At 39.1% G+C, this 24226-nt stretch overlaps 1 protein-coding gene across 1 annotated transcript in view; it reads left to right on the forward strand.

The window, feature by feature from the left end:
- Positions 1-24226, forward strand: part of ddx19a (DEAD-box helicase 19a) — a 45488-nt gene that overhangs the window by 15851 nt on the left and 5411 nt on the right. Inside the window, exons 5-11 of the mRNA XM_067970473.1 lie at positions 8769-8861; positions 8990-9092; positions 9866-9980; positions 19246-19423; positions 19897-20134; positions 21029-21191; positions 23813-24004. Coding sequence (XP_067826574.1) covers positions 8769-8861; positions 8990-9092; positions 9866-9980; positions 19246-19423; positions 19897-20134; positions 21029-21191; positions 23813-24004 — 1082 coding nt within the window. The remainder of the gene's footprint in view (positions 1-8768; positions 8862-8989; positions 9093-9865; positions 9981-19245; positions 19424-19896; positions 20135-21028; positions 21192-23812; positions 24005-24226) is intronic.

The following is a 24226-nucleotide window of genomic DNA, read 5'->3' on the forward strand; positions in this document are numbered from 1 at the left end:
TCGTGGTAGAGAAAATTTGAGTTTGGATGAATCTTCACGTCTAGTGCTGACCCTGTTCACATTTAAAGTTTGTACGGCTTGTGTTATTAGCAGAGGCAAAAAAAGACCTGTAGCCAATTCAGGAGTTGTGTGTGAAAAATTTCGTTCTGGCCCCTCATGATTGGTCAGACAAGCCACAGAAAGCCCTAAACCTATTAATGTCCAGAATGATTTGTTGTTGCATTTAGGTTTATAGTGAGAATTTTGAAAATGATACTTGTGAAAGAAGGATGATGCATTTAAATTTCTCCCAACTGTATCTGGTATTTCACTCAGCTGTGTAAAACAATCAAATCTAACCTGCAATCAAACCTGGCTTCCATGGCTGTAAAGCCTAACCTTTTCTATTTATCCACCTCAGTTTATTAACTTCACCTGTTACTAATTCACATGTTTCACTGAAATAAACTCTATATTTAAACACAAAAATTGATCGTGCACTAGGACATGGCACAAGTTTGATTTTTTTTCTTTCCCCATATCATTTAAGTTCCAAGTGGGGGTGGAATTGAAGGGAGAGTCATTTCAAGGGAACTGTTTCATGCTTTAGTGGCTGGTAGAGGCCAGGGAGTAGGTTGTTTACAGTCATTTGTGGTCTGAAACTAGGAGACTGGGCAGAAAATACTCTCTCAAAAACAGGAGAGAAATATAAAGAAAAAACCTGTTGGGCATTCTTCCCCTTTGAGAGACAAATAAAATATCGAAATACAATTTTATAGTTTTTAAGAGTACAAAGGTTTTATTTTGCACAATTCTTTCATCCTCCTCTATCTACCCCATTTATTCATTTACATTTATCTTGGATACTAGATTGTTGTCCCCTTGAGTTATGTTCAAGTTTCTGAATTAGCCTGTTATTTTGCTCTTTTGGGGAGCTGTGCACTGTGTGTGTTTACTAGCATTTGATAGTGACTTTTAATGGTTTAAAAGGAATTTCATTAGGTCATGGTAGATGTTCTAACTTCAGTTTTGAGCCTCTAATGCTAAATGTCAGATTATGATCAGGCCAAGTCCCAACATAATCAGTAAAACCTTAATGCATCGAACTTGAGAGGATAAAATTTACCGTTGCTAAGAGTAGCTCATTAAATGTCTTTGTTCCCTTGGATCGAATAGATTTAGATTTTTAAAACTGTACAATGTATCACTGTTGCCACTGATTCCTCATTATTGTTGTTTCTGCACCAATGTTGTAATACATTGAGATTTTTTTTGTGTCGCTGTAAAATTGAGATTAGTAGTTGCTTTTAGTATACTCAAGGTATTTATGTATGCATGTGAAAAATAACAATTTGCAAATATTAAGAGAACTAGAGGACCTTATGGCATTGCTCTGGGGTCTGGAGCACAGCTGTGATGTATAGCTGCTATTGTGGCCTGTCCCATTAAGGCCACTGCTTATGTGTTCCTTTTGGGAATCCAGGTAGCTGCTTAGAAATTCTCAATTAGTGGTCTGTACATTTGTAAATTTGTGCCGCCAGGTTAGAAGAGCCCAGGCTGAAATGGCTTTTTTTAAAAGGATTGCTTTACATTTGTAAATAAGTGTGATGTTCAGAGTTTGATGGCTGCACATTAGATACAGGACTTTATTCATTTATATATATACACTAATGCTGTATGAGTAAATTAGTTTTAAATTCATACATATTTTGAAAGCATCAATTGCTATTTCATAGTTTAAAGGTTACAAATGTGTTTAGCTAATAAAATGTCCTGCCCTGATTACAGTAACCGACTTAACTTCACCTTAAGGCCAAACCCGTTCTGCAGCGATTAATTCTTACACAGTGATCTTCCATTATTCCTTAGGTGTTCCTCGTGACGTAGTTCAGCAGAACTCTTATTGCACACTAGAATTCATATGGACCATTCCACCTTAGGTTTTGTTGACAGGAGGTTACCTAAATGCCTGTAAGATATTACCAAACAGTGCAGTACAGTTTAAGTTTGATCAGTTGCACTTTTTGAGTATGCAGCAGTAATACTTCTGTAATAGTGGCTTTTATATATGTTTAACTATACCTGGATTGTGTGTTTAAAGACAACACTCCTGAGAATTGGGACAAAGGAGAAGCTGATGATGTCAGACTGTCAACATTTGCTTCAGCAATCAGTAATGATTTGTGCTCGAGTCACTATCTCATCTTGTCACCTCCACTGTTTATTGAACTTTTCTTTTATTAAAAGTTTAAATTGTCCTTGCACTCAAACAAGTATGATCAGCACAGAATTCAGAGTTTTCCAGAACTCTGGAGTGCCATGTATCAACTGTATAGTATTGTCACATTTCATACAACTTCCTAATGCCATATCATGTGAAGCAGTTTATAATATTTGAACACTTCCATGGGAATTTCTAATATACCAGAAGAATATTGCTCATGACATTGGCCACACTCATTTGATGAATATAATGTTTATTTGCAAGACAGCGACAGACTTGGGAGATAGATTTCACAAACCCACTCCACAGAGCCACCTAGTGGCCAGAGCCTGACATCACATCATGACCGTTGACATTGCAAAATGTAGACCGTAATTCGTGAACAAAAATTATGGACAGGAAGCAAAATTTTTGGACAAGAAGTGCATGACCAACAAAGATTTTTATCAGCCTGCAGCACACAATGAGGTGAAAGAGTGACACATGCACATTATATACATAGCGTACATTTACCTATAGGCTTGTTTTACTCAGTATATATTCCACAGCCCTGTGCTATCCTGCTCCTTATTTCACACTTCAGATTCCACCTGCCTTCGTCCACTGCACGCATCATATTCAGCAGAGTGGTAGATAGAAACAAGGCAGCCTCCATTTGTCGCACATTCAAAAACAAGGTGGGAAAAATGAGGAGAGACTTTCAGGCTCGAGCGACTGAGAAAAGAATAGCCGTCTGGGTCTTCCTATTTCACAAATGGAGGATTGGAAATGTTTACGAAAATTGCTGTTATTCTCATGACATAAATGAAGCTCAGCAATGTAAATGTAAGAGTGTATAGGTATTTTCAACAAACTGAGTAAACGTGACTCTACTTTGCATGACTGAAATTTGGGTGCCAGTTAGGCAAGTAACTCTTCAGCAAACAAAAGTCACAAAGGAAATTCCGGGTTCCGTGTAAATTAGTGTTCCCATTTGTTTTCTAACCAGTTTGAGTATGCCTATACAATGGGTACAAATAACAAAATATAAATAATTGAAATATATATGCTGTAATTACACACCAATTTCTATAGGAGGCAGAATAACTAAGCAAAAATTACTCAGTTACAACTTGGACTGGGTTTGCCGATACCTTTATTTAATTATTTTAAAAATCTGAATGTTCACAAAAAAATTAAGACATTAAAGTACAAACTCTCTAAGTTCCATCCTAAATGCTGGGTCAATACAGGCAAATTATAATGTTACTATTTGTTGCTTGCAAATAAAAGCTATATTGAATAAGAACATTTTTAAAACTTAGAATCATAGAAGGGTTACAGCACGGAAGGAGGCCATTCGGCCCATTGAGTCTGCGATTGTTGAAAAAAATTACTGTTTTCCAATATTAAAGTTCATATCACCCCCAGATTGGACTCAAACCCGCAATTCCTGGGTTAGGAAGCCAGTGCCTTGTACATTAGGCCACTATGGGTGTGTCTCTAAATTTCCAAATACTTCAGTGGCATTTTGTGAGCAGCAATTAATTAATTTTCTAATGTATGTATTTATGATATAAATCATTACATCAAATATGTTCAATAATTTCACTTGGTAGAAATAAGTGCTTATCACTTGACCAAAAAATCAAGTTTAGAAGCTGCATCAATGGCAAAAACACCCAATAAACGGTAAAGATTGGGCACAGATGAAGAGGGAAGCCTAAAAACTGGCAAGTCAGGTCTCGAGTGCTCTATTTATTAGGTGGAAAAGCCAAAAATTGGGTTTTAATCACTCCCAAGAAGGTGGGGGAGAATCAAGGGAAAGATGATTGCCATATTTCAAATGTGTTTTTAAAAACTAGGAGGAGACCTAATGGAGGTATTCAAAATTATGAGGGGTTTTGATAGAGCAAGTAGGTAGAAACTGTTTCCTCTGGCAAGTGGGTTGGTAACTAGAGGTCATAGATTCAAAATAATTCACAAACAAACTAGAGGGGAAATTAGAAATTTTTTCACACAAAGGCTTGTTAAGATCTGGAACGCACTACCTGATAGGGTGCTGGAATCAGCTCCCGTAGGAACTTTCAAAAGGCTATTGGACATGTACTTGAAGAGGACTAATTTGCAGGATTATGGGGGGAAAAGCTGGGGTGTGGGATTAAATTGGACAGCTCTTTGAAAGAGCTGGCACAGGCACGACGGGCTGAATGGCCTCCTGCGCTGTAAGATTCTATGATTCTATAACTGTTCTATAAGTCACCCAATGGCCAGAGGACACAACTACAGTGGAAATTACAAAATCAGCTCTACATGCCACCTAATAGCAGAAGCTTGCAATCATGACCATTCACAGTTTTGAATAGCAAATGTTAACAGACCAATTTACAATGGGAAAAGGTGACACTAAATTGTGATGACAGGGACTGCATAACCTAAATATGATTTTTAAAATAGATATATGCATATATTTTCCATTGATTTCTTGGGATTACAGGTTGTATCAGCAGGTACAGGATGATTGTTACTTTGACCATGTTGATGTTCCAATAAAAAAGGTTTCTCAGAATACACTTTACTTTTAGTAATTTCTGTGGTGACTCCTGTTACTGCTAGAACTTCAGATAATCCAGTCAAAACTTTACTCTTGGTATATACCTACTCTGGGTTTTTTGTGTGTTTACCCCAAATTTAAATCTGATATTTTAGATTAAACAAAGAGTTTTCATTATTTCTAAGCCATTCCTTAGTATGAAATCATTTTCCCTATTGCTCAAAATAAAGGTTTAGAAATGGGTTGAATATACATCTTTTAATTGGAATAGTCTGCAAAATCTGATGTTTATTGGTGCTGAGGTCCTTTAGTAGTCATTTTCTTTCAGACCTTACAAATTGGATTTCAGTTCAAATTGTGATTATAAGGACACATTCCAATCCACTTTTAAATGGTTGGAAGATGTCTCCAAATCAACAATTTTTTTTAAAGTTTAAAGACTTCTGATGTTTTATTATTGCTTTTGTGTTTTTTTTTCTGTCTTCGGTTTAAAAGAAGAAAACTTGTATTTAAGTAGTTTTGATTGCATCACTGAGAAGGAGCAAGTTGTATTAGAGTTGTTGACCAAGTGAAAAGGCTGAATTAACATCAGCAAGATTGTTCTCGTTGCTTCCTCTTTTAATCAGAATTCTTCATTGAGTTTTTTTGAAGGAGCACCTATAATGGAGTTATTACCTTATCATTTATTTTTCTCTGAAACTACTGGTGCCATATTACTTCTGCATGTTTCTCATGGACTTTGTTAACATCAATATCCCTCAGGGCTGTGTCCAAGAAGTCTCTCAGCATCACTTCATTGCAAGAATCTACAAAATCTTTTTTTTCCCCCTTTTACGCATGGGGAGGGAGAGCCAGTTGACCATTTTTTTGCAACAAAATCCACAAAGTGACAGTATGATACTATTTTTTTTAATACATTTAACACCGTAGTATTTCCAGATAAATAAGAAAAGGTTTGCTGAGCTTTAATTTTATGAAGACAGGGCCTTTGATTTATTTGTGCCCTGGCTCTGTTTCCAAAGCATTAGTCATGATTGACTAATTTGTGAATCAGCACTTTTCTGACTGACTCACTGTATTTCTGAACGGTCCCAGTTCAAGACATTATATCATGACTGGTCTAAGGCTACACATCACTCTGTAAACCATAATTTCTCTCCTGGGTCTGACAGCAGTATACGTGTAGTTCCTCCAACCCAGTATACTGTATTCGCTGTTCACGGTTCCGTCTCCTCTACATTGGGGTGATTAGGTGATCACTTTGCCAAACACCGTTGTTCTGTCCACAAGTGTTCAGCATAGTGTTCCGAATGGGTTGGGGCTGGGGTGATTGTTTCTAATGGTACTTTCATCCATAATGGCTTTGCAGTCAAAATGTTTGCATATTAAGGATACTTTGTTCCCATCACAGAGTTTCTGTAGATACTACATCCCTACTTTTTATTTTGAGTATGATGATTTAAAACTAAACTAAAAGAGACACTAGAGAAAAATAATAAACCATGGGCAAAATATTCAAGGTTTTTTTCAGTAACTCAGTGCCATTTAGCTGGAACATATTGAAGTATTCACCCTGTAACTCATATGGCAATACTTGTTTCAAAGGCAACAGCTGTGGACAATAGCTTTGATGCTGAGCCTTTGAATTGCAAACACAAAAGAAGCCTTCTTTGAAGCCTGTACCTATTCCCTCATTACTTTAATTAGATTAATTTGTTCATGCAGTGTATTGATTTTCTGTTTTTTAATAAACAGCAGTAAGGGATGTTGAAGCTCATTTAAATGCTATTCAAGCTCCTGATGGATCATTTGGAGTGATCCTGTTCGGCAGGTCATCTCACTGTTTGCATACCCTGTGCATTGGACATGGCACTGAAAGTAGCAACTTGAAAATTTGGAAGTGGTCTATTAAATGTATTTTTATGTAAGAAATTGCCTGCTCCTTGTAGGATATTGATATAAAACTGTCTGAGTGATACGAATATGATTGAACAGTATTTTGTGAGAACTGCAATTGAGGATTCACGAATGAGGAACCAAGTCAGCTACACAAATGAAAGGCTACGGTGACATCAGTTGAGTGTTGTAAGGATTGTCACCTGAATTATGGGATTCTTGTAACTGGCTTCTTAGTTACTGATGTCGGGTTTCTTTTCCAATCATATAGGGCAAATTGTTTAAGTCCTTAGAAAAACTAATGCATCATTAACTATGTATTGCACAACATAGAAACATAGGCCCCGATATTAATGGGAGGGCGCAGGAGTGCAGTAGCGTGCCGAAAACCCGGCAAGGGGCAGTTGACAGAAGTTAACCTACCCTCTGTGATAACAAACAGTGCGTCCTTTCATTAATAACTCATACGTGGACTTTTGTTGGATCCATGCAATCTCCGGGCCCTGTCCTGATGGCCTTGTGCTGAACTGGTGGGATGCAGAACACTAACAAGGTGTCATATCCAGACGGTACTGTTGTTACCAGAGATTTTGAAGACAATATGGCTGTCCTTCCTAGAAGCTGCCTCTGAGGTAACAAACTAGTGATTTGCCTGATTTAATAATAAACTAAGAATCATATATATAGCCAACAGGAAATATTTCCAAAGGCAGCAATTTAGAAACCGAAAATTGGCTGCAACCCACCTAATTGCTGCTAGATACAAATCCATTTATCACCTAGTTGTAAATCCACTTAGAACTCAGTGGACCCTGCACAGAACAGAGCAACATTGCAATTAAAACTATAGAATATTGGTGCCCCCTTGACTCACATAACAGGCAATTTCTCTCCGAGTCTTCAGGTGCTGTTATGTATTTAGCTGGTTTGGCTTTTTCAGCAAGCAACATTTAAAAGGCACAAAGCAGTTCTCCAATATATAGTTATAAAAACATAAAGACTTCTTTATGATCTGAAATGTGATGAAACTTCTTATTCCACATATATGTTCTGCAGTAGGTTAACTTTTTTTTCAGTGGTCTGTTCTTCTGTCAGAGGCCTGGAGCTTTACCGTTCACTGCCTTCTGTTGCAGATTCTATTCTTGGGCTTCCTGCTCCATTTTCTTTCCTTCCACTTCTGGCCCATCGAGCATGCTTCACATCATTATTATAATGGTGGTAGGAGCAGTGAAAGCTCTTATGCTCCTAACCCCTATCCTCACGATATTCAGACTCACAGGAATGTGCCTGAGCCTTTTTTTTACATTTTCTACGCTTTCCCCACTTACTTATAAAGCTTACTTTTTCAAATATTTATCCACTTCCCTTTTAAAGCTATTATGGGTTGTACTTCCGCCTCTGCTTTTGATAAGGCATTACATGTCCGAACAATCCTCTGTGTAAAAAAAAAATCTCTTGACATCTCCCTTCAGATTTTGGTAATGATCTTAAATTTATGCCCTCTAGTTACCAACTCACCAACATTGGAAATGTTCCCTATTTATTTTATCAAAGTGTTTCATAATTTTGAACACCTCTATCAGAGCTCCTCCTAACCTCAGCCCCAGTTTCTTTAGTCTTTCCTCATAACTAAAGCTTTATCTTTAGATTTATAAAATTTGGAGTGCTATTTCTCAAGCCAAGAGGAGAAAGCAATTAAAGCAGCAAGTATGATTGAGAGCTCTGTGCCTTGAATCTGATGCCGATAGTGATTTTCACAATATTTTTACATTGCACCAGTAGAGAGTCAGCTTATGTGCTACGCTGAGGAATAAACCATCCTACATGCTTGAAGTCATCCTCATTAAAACTGCAAATTGAAGAAAAATTGTCGTTCACGCTGCTCACTGATCTGCCAACATGGAATGAGAGTTAGTAGTGAGGGCGTGCAAACTTCTGCTGTACTCTATTACACTAATCTGGGTCGTTGGGCGGGGGTGGAGAAAGCAGGAGTTGATACAATTTCCCCATAAAGGAAGGAAAATTGAGTGAGTCATCCTTGGTATTCTCATGTGTTAAGCAGTCAATTTAAGTGGAGAGAAAGCAATAAAAAGATTTTGTAAATAAACTGGAATTTTTCCTCCTTTTGATTTGTAGGAAAAAAGACCTTCTACAAGGAGTGTATGGAATGGGATTTAACAGACCTTCTAAGATCCAGGAGACAGCATTACCCATGATGCTTGCGGAACCGTATGTTTATTACACGACTATAATATATTGGCCAAATGTGCCGTTGGTCATGTGGAAAATGTTACTGTATATTTTTCATAATGTACATTTTTACTGTGTGACCTCCCATTTTTGAATTGTCTTTCCAGCCCACAGAATCTGATTGCACAATCTCAGTCAGGTACTGGTAAAACAGCTGCCTTTGTTTTGGCTATGCTCAGTCGTGTGGATCTCTCCCAAAGGCACCCACAGGTAAAGGGGTACAATTTTGCAAAATAACCTGTTCAAGGGATACTGTAGAATTATGTGAAAATTCTTGATTGATATTTTTAAAGTAACGACAACAATTAGAAATGTAACGATTTGGTTTAGAAAAAGGAGCACCATTTTAATTGGACTCTGGCAGATTTTTCAAGATCATTAGCTGCTCTGTCTCATCGCCAGTTATCCAATTTTAGCACATTAGAACAGCTTTCCTAGATATCAGTATTAACCAGTTTTAATCTTCAGTTTTCAATATTACATTGCTGCTGAGTGATTCATGAACAGCAATGGCAATTTTACTAACTGCTACCACTCATCTAGCAGGTTTGTTTCACAGTTGGAAATAGCTGCTGTGTATCCCCCACACCAACTGATAGTGATCACATGTGAATGTGAACTAGCATATCTAGGTGACCTGTGGGAATGACTGCTTTAGGTATGGCCCTACATGTGTGATAGAATCAAAGTTGGTAATAGAAATTGTTACTGCTGCATAAAAAAATTTTATATGGCAGGCATGTACTCTTCACTTGGAGGAAGCACTGGCCTCTCCCACTATTGTGTACCAGTCGAGTCACCCCTCAGAGAGGTAGATCACTGTTGCCGAAATGGGTTTCTATTGACATGGACCTTTAAATCTTTGCTTCCAGTTTGAATCCAATGCTGAATATACAGTTTGTAACCAAGCACATTGCTATCCAAATTTTATTTCTGTTTCACTGTGTCATAATTCTTAATGGAATGTTGACTTTCCTCCCTAGTGTTTGTGCCTTTCTCCAACCTATGAACTGGCTTTGCAGACTGGGCAGGTTATTGAACAAATGGGAAAGTGCTGTCCTGATATCAAACTAGCATATGCAGTGCGAGGCAACAGACGTGAGTAATATTGGAACATCAATGTATAATTTTAATGAGATTATATATGCAACCAAGAGAATGTATTGCTTACATTCTATTCATTCAACAAATCTCAAGATCTTCGCAATGCTTACCACCGCAAGTTGTGGTTAAAGTGAAAGATGAAAAATACTGGAAGTTAGAATTATAGACATTATTCTTTTGCTGTTAAACCAGATGTATATACAAATGTTCCCTATTGGGTATTCTAAAAGAGCTGCATCTTGATAATTTCTTTACATATTTAGCTATTTCATTTGTTTATCCCTTGCTGAAAATATTCCAGAAAATAATGGCTTCGACTGATGATAAGGCAATTATCCAATCAGAAGGGATTAGATAATATGATAAACTACTAGAGTAAAGCTTGATTAGTTTATTATAATTATAAACTAAATAACCTTGTAACTGCTATAGGTATTTTAATGATGGATAAAGATATACAAGTTCCCTGACCAAACAGTCAATCCCTGAGTGTCTTGAACTTGCGTTTATTTAAAAGGACAAAGTGTCTTAAAGAGATAAAGTTCAACCATAGCAGAATAATATATTGTGCATTACATGGTATGAGACTTCTATTCTTATAAAACAGTATATTTAAACACTATTAAGACATCTTATATATGATAAAATGAGATCCAACCCATTGCAGTGTGGTGCATTTTAGTTTCCATAATTGATTTCTATAGTAAAAGCATGTGGAATCATTTTATTAGTAATTAGTTGGTCTCCGTGACATTGCTCATGGTAAGTCAGAGCATATTGTCTTTGTTGCCTTTGTGTTACTGCTTCTCTCTGTGTGTCTCCTCTTTTGCTTCTCTTTCTCTTTTTTTTGCCTCACTCCTTTTTTCTGTTTCTATGTCTTTAGCTTCTGCGTCTTTTTCTCTTTCGTTTAGGTGGGAGATGGTAGGTAACATGGCAGGGAAGCAAGCCTCATGCTGTATATTCCAATGGAGGGAGCAGGTATGGGGAGGAATCCAGCAAGTGGGTCCCAGATGAGATCCAGTCAAGGCTGTAGACTTGCTTGTGGATGGCAGGCTGCAGAGTGAGTTCCAGGTACTGGATAGCAGATGCAGAATGGTATCTGGCCAGGGCTGCAGGCCGGTTTCAGGTCGAAGGCGTCCTGTCCCCACCAAGCTTGCAAACAGCCTGGTTGAGCCTGAAACAGTGATCGGGGAGGGGAATAGAATCAATGGCAAGGGAGTGGAGTTTGTGGCAGGGGCCAAAAACAATATCTTCATTTTTTTCCAATGGAAGAGGTTGCGTCTCATCCAAGATGTCAGACAAGTTGTCTAACAGCATAGAGATGGTCGAAGTAGTGGTGGATGTTATTCGCATGCATGTGGAAGCTGACCCCGTGCCTACCGATGATGTGACCAAGGGGCAACACACATAAGGAACAGAGGAGGGAACAAAGACAGATCATCCTTGGGGAACTTCAGAGGTCATGGTGCAGGGGAAGAAAGAGAAGCCATTACCTGAGATACGCTAGCTACATTCATAGAGGTAGGAATGGAACCTAATGGGGGCTGTCCTATGGAAACTGGACGATGGAGAAGAATAGCACATCAACCGTGTCAAAGTACTGCGGTCACAATATGCCATTCGTGACTTTGGTTAAGGCCTATTCTGTACTGTGAAAAGGGTGGAAAGTGAACAGCAGGAATTTGAACAGAGTATGGGAGAGATGAGCATTAAGCTGGGAGGTAGCAACACATTCACGGATCTTGGAGAAGAAAGGGAAGTTGGTGATGGGAAGGTAATTGGCAAGGATGGAAGGATTGAGGATGAGTTTTTTTTTGAGGAGAGGTGGTGATAACAGTAGTGTTGAAGTGAAAAGGGAGCCATTGATTGTTAGCCAGTGTGGGGGTCAGGAAGGGAGTTACAGAAATAAAATGTATGTAAGGTATGCAGAGTACCATCCATATAGAGCGATGCAGAGAGAAAGCAAACTGAGAAATGGATAGAATCATAAAGGTTACAGTACAGAAGGAGGCCATTCGGCCCATCAAGTCCGCGCCGCCTCTATGATAGAGAGTAAGCAGATAAAGTGCAGTTTTGTTCAGATCAAATACATTCTTCAGTGACATTGCTGATATGAACATGTTTGCTCCACAATCAAGAAAAGAAATTAATAGCAGATTAATGCAAAGGGAGAGAATGAAAGAAAGACTTAATTTATATAGTGGAGATGCCGGTGATGGACTGGGGTTGACAATTGTAGACAATTTTACAACACCAAGTTATAGTCCAGCAATTTTATTTTAAATTCACAAGCTTTCGGAGGCTTCCTCCTTCGTCAGGTGAACGATGTTCACCTGACGAAGGAGGAAGCCTCCGAAAGCTTGTGAATTTAAAATAAAATTGCTGGACTATAACTTGGTGTTGTAAAATTGTCTATAATTTATATAGCGCCTTTCACGACCTCAGGATGTCACAAAGCACTTTACAGCCAATTAAGTATTTTTGAAGTGTAGTCACTGTTGTAATGTAGGAAACGTGATAGCCAATTTGTGAACAGCAAGGTCCCACAAACAGCAATGTGATAATGACCAGACCATCTATTTTTTAGTAGTGATGGTTGAGGGATAAATATTAGCCAAGAGACCGGGGAGAGCTCCCCTGCTCTTCAAAATAATGCCATGGGATCTTTAACGTCCACCTGCACTGCAGTGTGTCTAGATTATGTGCTCAAGTCTCTGGAGTTAAACAGCCCTCTGACTCAGGTGAGAGTGCTACCACTGAGCCATGGCTGATGGTGAGAGAGTCAGAATTAGAGGCAACTCAAAGATACAGAAATAGCAATGAAAGCATCTAATGGGAGTACAGAAAGAATCAGACAAAGCGTGGAAGATATAGATAACAAAACAGAAGATATTAGAGTGGGACCGTTACAGGAAAAATTAACCAATATTTTTCCCCTAATTGTAAATGAGCTACTCTAGAGGATCAACTGTATTATTTTACAGTAATGCATTGTGTGTTTCATGGTATAATGCTTCTCTTTTTATAAAACAACATATACTCCAATTTATGAGAAACACCATGAGAATCTAGTTACCTGTTTTCTCGATTGTGTAGCTGCAGATATGTTTGCATCAGCATTGTCACTGAATAATGTATTGGGCTTGAACAACACTGTAATTGATAAGAGTGAGTATGATCGTAGTTGCATTGCATGCTACATATTGGAATTAATAAGAGGTAGGTTGTAGAGTAATTGATGATTAGATTTATTTTACTATTGAGGTGCTGCACACTTGTTCAGGTGCATTTTTTTATGTTTGCTCTTGGCATATGATTGCTATCTGCATTGTTTAATTCCTTACTGCACTGAGTAGTTATTTGTACTTTGGAGGTTTCTGTATCTCCATGGTTCAGTTGGTAGCGCACTTTCCTCTGAACCAGGAGGTTGTGGGTGCAAACCCACTTCAGGGCTTGAGCACGTAATCTAGGCTAGCACTCCAATGTAGTACTGAGGGAGTGATGCATTGTCAAAGGTTCCATCTTCCCTTAAGATGATAAATTGAAGCCCCATCTGACTGTTCAGTTGGATGTGAAAAAAAACCTATGGCACTATTTGAACAAGAGCAAGGAGCTCTCTAGGTGTCCTGGCTGACATTCTTCTCTGAATCAGCACCAGCAAAAACAGATTAGTTGGTCATTTGCAATTCGTGAGATTTTGCTGTGCACAATTTGGCTGCCAGATTTCCCTACAAAATAACAGTGATTGCACTTCGAAGGTAATTCATCAGATGTGAAGCATTTTGGGGTGTCCTTAGATTACAATAAGGTGATATATAAATGAAGGTTTGTTATTTTATGGCAGTATAGTTGTACAACATAATTTGAAGTAATATATGCTGGCATTTGAGTGAAAGCTTCCTTGATACAACTTTAATGCATTTTGGGTGAAAGACTGCACATCTCTTAATGATTTTCAGTCGGTTTCAGAAGTTTTCCTAACGTGAATGACTAGACTATTTGTATTTTGGAACCACGTAGAAAGGTGTTCCTATGTTCCAGCATTTCTGGTCGATTTTAACCTTTATGCATGGCTAGAGTGTCAGTCAGAACTTGCTTGGCTTGCACGTGTTCTGGGTTTCTTTGGAAGAATGTTGCTGGGGTTTCTTTTCCAATATCCATTTTTAGTCTGATGGTCTTACTATTTGAGCTCGTCATAAACTTGTGAACTAGTGTATAACTAAGCATTCACATTGACAGTAATGGTGCTCTTTTGAATAAAGGATAAAGTAGAAACATGTTAAAATGTAGCTTACAGATTAGTAGTGCTGGTTCATGAATTTCAATTGCTTCTGTATAATTGTCGTCTTTGTCTGTGGCTGTGTATTTATTTTAATCGTTCTTTTGTTAGCTGCTTGATAGTCATTTCGAATGCTAGTTGTGCTGTCAGAGCCACTGGTCAACAGTGCTTAATGTGAGAGACTCAGATGAATTCTCACTATGCTCTCTTATTGATTGTCCAAGATTTTCAGAGGTACTTGAATTTGTCTTAGAATGAGCTAAAAATTCTTGAAAGATGTCTCAACAACAACTTGCATTTATATAGCGCCTTTAACATAATGAAACGTCCCAAGGCACTTCACGGGAGCGTTATCGGACAAAATTTGACACACAGCCACATGAGATATTAGGACAGGTGACCAAAAGCTTGGTCAACGAGGTAGGTTTTAAGGAGGGTCTTAAAGGAGGAGGGAGAGATGGAGAGGTTTAGGGATGGAATTCCAGAGCTTGGGGCCTAGACAGCTGAAGGCATGACTACCAATGGTGGGGCAAAAGAAATCGGGGATACACAAGAAGCCAGAATTGGAGGAATGCAGAGTTCTCGGAGGGTTGTAGGACTTGAGGAGGTTACAGAGATAGGGAGAAGCGAGGCCATGGAGAGATTTGAACACACGGATGAGAATTTTAAATTTGAGGCTTTGCTGAAGCAGGAGCCAGGAACCATTTCTGCACTCTAATGATGTTCTATATTTTCAATCTATTATAAAAATGTAACTGAGTTGGCTGGCTAGTGCAAGTCGAGTACTTTCCTTCTAACCAGACTGAGTTCCAGGGTTTGCTTTCACTCAGATTTACCTGCCCTAATTGGGTGAATTTTATCACTGTTTGGCAAAGATGCTGAGTCAGAGTCCAGCATGGAAGCATAGCATTTCATAGGGTGGAGGTGGGGCGCTACAGCGACCTTGACTGGCTTGAATTGGGGCTCCTGTAAGCTGATTAGAGAAGCACTGAGGGAAGAATGTTGGAAACCTATTGCCTGAACCATTCTGCCCTCTGCTGGAGTAAGGTGTACAGTGGCGAGGTGAGGGGCTTGCAACAAAACGAAGCAAAAATGTCTACACACAAGGCAAATTAAATGTGCAATGTAGCATTCCTTTTACACCTAGTTGTTGTAAAATGAGGTTTAAAGAAGGTTTATTGTACATGTAAAAAATTATGACATCCTTTTAGAATTTGAGAGCCCTATCTATGTGGTGGTTTTTATACAAAATATGCAAAGGATTTTTGATTTTTTTAAATAATGCTAAGCATACCTGAATAGTTGCAGTGCTCCCAGACCTTGATACACCATACCACGTTTGCTTGATTTATTCCCTTTTATGTTTCTCCATATACATGATTATAAACAAGTAAAATATGGAAAAGATGAATGGTGCTCCAGCTTGCTCATGATGCCACACACTGTTGACATAAGGGGGAAAGTGGGCCCTTGTCTGGGGAATGGAGATTCTCTTCGGGCTATGCTTGTGAATCTCCTCGGCATCTGGTATGTGCCATTGGCAGAGACCCAGAAGCCCAAAGACTGATCACGTTGCCGGTGGGGTATGGTGCTTTAGAGCATGGAGACCTAAAGAGGAGGGAAGAGAACGCTGATATTGATTTACTTAAGCAAAAGCATTGCAAAGCTACAACTGTGGTACACTAACCTTTTTAAAAAAAATTAAATGCTGAATATTTTATAAATTTAAGGTTTTTAAACAATTTTAAAATGATCCTTTTGAGTGATTCTCCTCCATGTAGTAAACCTTCATTTAAATTTAGTCAGATCTGAAATCCTGTTGGGTAGCAGGCGGTAGTCAGACCAGCAGAACTGGTTTAAGTTTGCTGCTGCTCAATCCAGCTATTTTTTTTAAAAAATCAATTATCCAATAAGTGCACTAAATTTGATATGCAGTTGTGCAGTTATATTAGACAGTTTTAATTGCAGCAGTTATTTATTTTCCACTTCCCTGGCTTTGATGCTTTGTTCAGTTTTATTTGGGGTTGGTGCATTGAGGGTGTGGCTAATGTTTTGATGTATAGCTAGTAGTATAGCACAGTCTTGGAGTAAAATTGTTTTTCTTTCTGTGGTTAATAAAGACAAAAAGTGATAACTTGCTTTTAAATAGTGCTTTTCGTGACATCAGGACGTCCCAAAGCACTTCACAGTCAATGAAGTACTTTTGAAGTGTAGTCACTATTGTAATGTTGGGAAACATGGCAGTGAATTTGCATACAGCAAGATCCCACAAACAGCATTGAGATATATGACCAGATAATCTGTCTTTGGTGATGTTAGTTGAGGGATTATGTTGGCCAGCACATTGGGAGAACTCCCCCACTCTTCTTCGATTAGTGCCATGGGATCTCTTCTGTCCACCAGAGGGCAGACACGCACTCAGTTTAACATCTTGTCTGAAAGATGGCATCTCTGTCAGTACTGTCCTGAAATCTCAACCTAGATTATGTGCTGAGAACTCTGGAGTGGGGCTTAAACTTAAGATCTTCTAATTCAGAGGCGAGAGTGATACTGCTGAGTCAAGGCTGGCACTACTTGAATTGTGTGGAAGAAGTAAGCATATACTAAATAGCAATGGAATGCAGTTTATTAGCGGAGAAAATCGAACCTCTATTATATGCATTACATGATGTCAGCTACTCAGTATCTGTCAGCCGAACATAGACAGTGAACTTTTGCAGAATCAGCTCATGTTTATCCAGGCAGATGTGGAAAGTTTTTGCATACTGCAAATGTTTTGTATTTTTAGCAAAGAAATTGCAAACATAAGCCAAGAAATAATATGATTTCCCTCGTGCAAGGATATTGTAGTACTCCAAGCACCCCCCGGCCGAGATTTGCTATATCAATGAAGACCAGGATTGAACTGGGGATTTTACTTGTCTCTACGGTCCAGGACCGCATTACACACCTGAGATAATTTCTCACGGCTTCCCTGCTGGCACAGAGTCTCGCTAGATGTGATGCTTGTCGGACATAGGGCTGTAACACCACTGCCCCAATTGCTCAATGCTAGTTGCGCTTTAATCAGGAAAAGATAACCTTATTTAGGATCACCAGGCATGTTGTCTAAATTCCTTGTGGTAGGCAGTTATAATAATTAACGGGGGCGTACGTACACAAATCTTTGAAGGTGGCAAGACAAGTTGAGAAGGACGTTTAAAAAAGCATATGGTTTTGACAGAGTAAATAAGGAGGAACTGTTTCCTGTGGCAGAAGGGTTGGTAACCAGAGGACACAGATTTAAGGTGATCGGCAAAAGAGCCAGAGGTGACATGAGGAAACATTTTTTTACGCAGCGAGTTGTTATGATCTGGAATGCACTGCCTGAAAGGGTGATGGAAGTAGATTCAATAGTAACTTTCAAAAGGGAATTGGATAAATACTTGAAGGGAAAAAATTTACAGGGCTGTGTGGAAAGAACAGGGGAATGGGACTAATAGGATAGCTCTTTCTAAGAGCCGGCACAGGCACAATGGGCTGAATGGTCACCTCCTGTGCTACACCTATTATGATACTATGAACTCATGAAATTGTTTTTGAATATGCTGGTTTGTTAGCAGATATCTTATCTACATTTCATAATTTACCTTTTAACTGGTAAACAGCTATCCAGTAATTGTAGTGATATCATTATATTCCACCCACCCCCCAGCTCATTTTTGGAGCTATTCAATGATGAGCGGAAATAACCTTCTTCCCTCTTTCTCTTGCATGCGCCCTCACTCACACTCGCTCTCCCTCTGACTTTTCTTCTCTTACTTCTGCTGTGCTAGAAGTAGTTACCTGTGCTATAGTACCTCTCTGAAGTGAGATGTATGAGCTTAAACAGTGATAGTGTTGGTGAAGTATTTCAACATGGAAGCCATCACAGTGTACCCCAATGAGTCCACACATACATATTTCCAACAAGGTTTAGTGGATGATAATCAAGAGCAGGAATTTTTATCATCTCTTTACTGTTTAATTTGTGGCTACTGAGGGCAATTGCAGTGCTCTGGCTAATATTGTCGAAATCAACATAGATCAGTGATTAAACGTGGTGTCTTACTGATCTGTATGGCTCAGTGGTACATCACAATAAGATGGGAGAGTGAAAATAAAATATTACACAAATATTCAACCTCCTGAAAAGTGTAAAAAGATGTCCTACTGAAGGGCAGCATTTTGAATGGGGCGAGGGGGTTTGGTATATTCATTTTCCTGTATTATCATACATCTTGTAATTGCACATTATAAGATGGGTACGGTAGCATAATGGTTATGTTACCGGACCAGTAATCTAGAGAATGTGTGTTCAAATTCCACCAGTTTGTGAATTTGAATTCAGTTTCTTAAAAAAAAACTAAATAAATCTGGAATAAGAAGCTGGTATCATGTAAAAGTGACCATGAAGCTGTCGGATTGTTGTAAAAACCAAATTCCTTTAGGGAAAGGAAACCTTACCCGATTTGGCCTACACGTGACTCCAGTCCCACACCAACATGGTTGACTCTTAACTGCCCTCTGAAGAGGCCAAGCAAGCTACTACAAAAAAGATTAAGACCTTCACCACGTGCACTGCCAGCACCTTCTCAAGGGCAACTAGGGATGGGCAATAAATGCAGCCTTGCTAGCGATGCCCATAACCCCAGAATAAATTTTTTAAATCATTTTTTTGTAGAGTTCTTAGAATCCATAATCTTACTGATACATGGTAAGGGTGATTGTGGATTTAAAAATTATGAAATTAAACACAATTAAGTTTATTTTTTATCTTTGGAAGTAGGCAATACTGGGGTAACTCTTGAATATATTTTTAATAAGTTTTCATTATAGTTTTCCTTCAAAAGTTGTATTACTGTCCCATCTGAATATAGATGGGTAGATACGGAATAGGAGGCAGTTTTACTTAACTTGGATGCTTTGGATCATATAATTGAATATATTTTCTGTTTCCAGTTGAGAAGGGTCAGAGGATTTCAGAACAAATTGTTATTGGCACACCTGGGACAGTTATGGACTGGTGCACAAAGCTGAAATTCATAGATACTAAGAAAATTAAAGTTTTTGTCCTGGATGAGGCTGATGTCATGATTGCAACTCAAGGACACCAAGACCAGAGCATTAGAATTCAGAGGTAGGTTATCAGATTATAGGATTGAAAGCATACATCTGTGTGCTTAGAGCAGTTTTACAAGAAAGCAAGCATCATTCGATATAGGGGTAAGAGTGGACTTGGAATTACTTTCACTCTGTACTGCCCCAGTAGCCTACTTTAACCTCCACTTCTGAGTGCCTGCTTATTATGCCAATGTAACAGTTTTAGTCCCCATTATAACCACCCTCATAGCCTCTCTGAATGAGATTGTAAATTAGTGACAAATTATGATCAGTTTGTGTTGTAGAATTGTGATCAGTAGGAACTGGGTTAAGATTGTCCAAATCACTTTAATTCATGCATTACAGTTATTGAGATTTTAATTTCCTTAATCACTGCTGGGTTTGAACCCAGGTCCTAAAGGTGAATGTGTTGATTGTGAAAATTGGCTGGTGCAAATATATAAGTAATGAAATTAGCCGGATCATTTTAATTTTCCTTCCCATTCCCAGGATGTTGCCTAAATACTGTCAGATGCTGCTGTTCTCAGCTACATTTGAAGAGTCTGTGTGGAAATTCGCCCAAAAGGTTGTTCCTGATCCTAACATTATCAAGTTGAAGCGAGAGGAAGAAACCTTGGATACAATTAAGCAATATTATGTGCTGTGTAACAACAAGGAAGAGAAATACCACGCTCTGTGCAACATCTATGGAGCAATTACCATAGCACAGGCCATGATCTTCTGTCATGTGAGTATTCTGCAGTGCTAATCCTTAAGCCTTGCCTACCAGTCCTGTCCACTAGTATGGTGCAGGCAGCAGTCCTCCGGCCACTTTCTGGAAGTTTACGTACACAAATCTTTGAAGTTGGCAGAACATAGAGTACAAAAGCAAGGCAGTTATGCTAAACCTTTATAAATCACTGGTTAGGCCTCAGCTGGAGTATCGTGTCTAATGCTGGACACCACACTTTAGGAAGGATGTCAAGGCCATGGAGAGGGTGCAGAGAAGATTTACTAGAATGGTACCAGGGATGAGGGACTTCAGTTATGTGGAGAGACTAGAGAAGCTGGGATTGTTCTCCTTAGAGCAGAGAAGGTTAAGGAGAGATTTAATAGAGGTCTTCAAAATTATATGGGGTTTTGATAGAGTAAATAAGGAGAAACTGTTTCCAGTGGCAGGAGGGTCGGTAACCAGAGAACACAGATTTAAGATGATTGGCAAAAGAACCAGGAGGGAGATGAGAATTTTTTTTTTACACAGCGAGTTGTTATCTGGAATTCACTGCTTGAAAGGGTGGTGGAAGCAGCTTCAATAGTAACTTTCAAAAGGGAATTGGATAAATACATGAAGTGGAAAAAATTGCAGAGCTATGGGGTAAGAGCAGGGGAATGGGACTAATTGGATAGTTCTTTCAAAGAGCCAGCACAGGCACATTGGGCTGAATGGCCTCCTTCTGTGCTGTATGATTCTGCTCTTTCTAAAACCAGCTGAGGTTTGCAAACCACCTATCTAGAGACATTTTAATTACAAACGTCCATCAGCAATATCTTTTTTTTCTGTCCATATAATGGCTAGTTTACATTTAAAAGTTTTCTTGATTTATATGTAAATTGACTATTTGACCTGCTATTTTACTTGCAGACTCGCAAGACTGCTGGTTGGCTGGCAGCAGAATTGTCGAAAGAAGGCCATCAGGTAGCGCTGCTGAGCGGAGAGATGATGGTGGAGCAGCGAGCTGCAGTGATCCAGCGTTTCCGAGATGGCAAAGAGAAAGTACTTGTCACAACTAACGTCTGCGCAAGAGGTAAGTTATGAGATGCTGCTCAAGCAGAATTTAAGAGTCCTTAATTAAAAACAGGCTTCATTATGCATCTTCCACACACCAAAGGTTGTTGGTTTTGGGGAAAACCACAAGTTGAGAACGTACATGAAAACATGGTGGTGAAGTTTTGGTTGCACAGTGCTGCGAGTGGCCTCGTACTCCAAGAGTGTTGTTTCTTTCCCAGCTGAAACTTTTTTGCTTCTCATGTTGGGCCTTTTATCACCAAAGTTTATGGCAAGAAAATCTCAACAGTTTACTATTTCCTGTGGCTCAAAGACCAAAAGCAAACTGTAGTTAAGATTGGATGGCCAAATGGATGGCTAATTGCATCCTACTCTGCTAGCATCTTGGCAAGTAAAAGGACCAGGAGGCAGACCCCATTCCGGGTCCCATTCCCAATGGCTATTCCATTCCACGGCTGCTTCCTGGGTATCTCTCAGTCAAGTTCCAATTGATAGCAAGAATACTGCTATCACGTGGAGCGTACTCAAACATTTACTGATTATTACTGGCTAGGGTTAACTGCAGCCCATTGCAATGTTTTTGGCAGATTGGCCCTGACGGTTAATATATGGCTCCTCCACAGAGGCTTCAACTTTCTCATTTTAGGAGTAGGGGGCACAGTCTAAAAATTAGAGCCAGACCTCTCAGGAGCGAGATTAGAAAACATTTCTACACACAAAGGGTTGTAGAAGTTTGGAACTCTCTTCCGCAAACGGCAATTGATACTAGCTCAATTGCTAAATTTAAATCTGAGATAGATAGCTTTTTGGCAACCAAAGGTATTAAGGAATATGGGCCAAAGGCAGGTATATGGAGTTAGATCACAGATCAGCCATGATCTTATCAAATGGCGGAGCAGGCACGAGGGGCTGAATGGCCTACTCCAGTTCCTATGTTTTGTGCTACTTTGGTATGCTGCTGCATTTGGAGAATTCAGAATGAAGAAGATAGATTGATTATGTGGTGGGGTGTGTTCGTTCTTTAAATGATGTGCATCCGCCATATGTAATCCCACCCATTCAATTTTGGGATAGATTGTGGTAAGCGACTGGTTCAGGTCAGAAGAATTGGTACCATGGTGCAGATCCTGGTACTTTATTCGACACAGGAGTAGGCGAGACAATGTGTCACAGCAGAAGCACCCTGCCAACATCTACTTGTGCATACTCAGAACATGACATCTCCAGAACCTATCAAGCTAGGCTATACTACTGTGGTGGGGGTTACATATCATTCAAAGGATGAAGAAAACCCTATTAAAGAGGTAATCTATCATGTTTAATATAACTGAGTTTTATTAGAAAATCAGCATTATGCCTACAGTTTGAAAGATATTGATAGTAGATTTCTGGATTTTGATTTAAGTGTACACAGACTGCTGTGTTACTTTTCAAATAATCGTAAGCATTTTGGTTTTGTTTGAAATTGGGTTCCTCATGGATGAGTCAGTATTTTTCTCCAATTAAACAGTGGGAAGACCAAAGCCACTGTTGTCAGGGCCTGCCATAAACTCTGCTTTGATAGCACAAATTCCATTGCCTTCCCCAGCCACTTGCTCAGGCTCAATTAGATCATAGGAATCCTTGGCATCCTTATCAACTCAGAGCTGAACTTCAAACACCACATACTATCCATTACCAAGACCACAACTTTACCTGCCTCAGCACCTCTGCTGCTAAAACTCTTAACCCCGCCTTTGTCACCTTGACTGCACTTCCCAAATGTCAACTTTGCTGGTCACCTAAGTGTCAACCTACATAAATTTCAATTTGCCCAAAACTCAGTTGTCCATAACCCGCTCTGCACTGTCTTCCCCCATCCTCACTAACTTGCACTGGTTCCCCATCCCTCAGTATACTAAATTTAGAATCATCAACCTCATTTTCACTCCTTTCACCCTCCTATCTTTGTAACTTATTTCAGCTGTATATCCCCTCCTGAGGACTGTGTCCTCTGACTCCTGAATCTCTGCCCCACCATTGGTGGCCAAGCCCTCAATCCTGCTCTCTGAAACTCATGCTTTAAACTCCTCTACCTCTCCATTTCTTTCAACGCCTTTAAAAACCTTCTTAAAACCCATTTTTTGACCATGCACTTGATTAGTTCCTAATCTCTCTCTTTCCTTAATCTTTGTAAAGCACCTTGGAATGTTTTCTATGTTAAGGGGTGCTATAGAAGTGAAATTTGTTATATGGAAGCTAGTGAAGAAGGGGTTAGACTGTGATGTTTCCTTCATTCGTTCATCCATCCACACTCATACACAGACAGTTGAGTAGCTTGTTATCAAGACTCAAACATGAAGAGTAGCCAAAATAATGGAGGGCACGTAGAACAGTGCCCTAGCCTGAGTTGCCACCTTCAAAAAAGGGAAGAGAATGAAGGGAGTAGGTAAATGTTGTTTACAGACTTTTATAACTTGATATATATGAATCAGCCTTTATGTTTTGCTCATCATCCAAAATACTCTACAATCTTCCCCATCACCACTGCCACTCTCATTGGAGGATATCCTGTTTATATTTTATGAAATTCTTTTGTAATCTCCAGATAAGAAACTGGCTGTTTGATGAAACTTTGTGATTTTCTTAATTTCAAACCAGGTATTGATGTTGAGCAGGTCTCCGTTGTCATAAACTTTGACCTTCCCGTGGATAAGGATGGTAATCCAGACTGTGAGACATATCTTCACAGGATTGGGCGAACCGGACGTTTTGGCAAACGTGGCTTGGCTATTAACATGGTGGACAGCAAATACAGCATGAACATCCTCAACCGAATCCAGGACCATTTTAGTACGTCATTTAGTTTTTTAAAGTTCTTTTTAAGTCTTCTGACTCCGTTATTGTAGCCGTGAGGAAGATAAAGTCGCATTTTACAAAACCTGAGATGAAATAAGTGGTGAATTATCCTATTAAATTGAATAAATTCCAACTACCATGAAGACTAACTTTGAATTGTTCTAACTATTCAATTCAAATTCCACGGTAGTATCCTAAAACATGTACTGCAGTATT

Source organism: Heptranchias perlo, chromosome 32 (assembly GCF_035084215.1).
Source record: "Heptranchias perlo isolate sHepPer1 chromosome 32, sHepPer1.hap1, whole genome shotgun sequence".
Classification (NCBI taxonomy): domain Eukaryota; kingdom Metazoa; phylum Chordata; class Chondrichthyes; order Hexanchiformes; family Hexanchidae; genus Heptranchias; species Heptranchias perlo.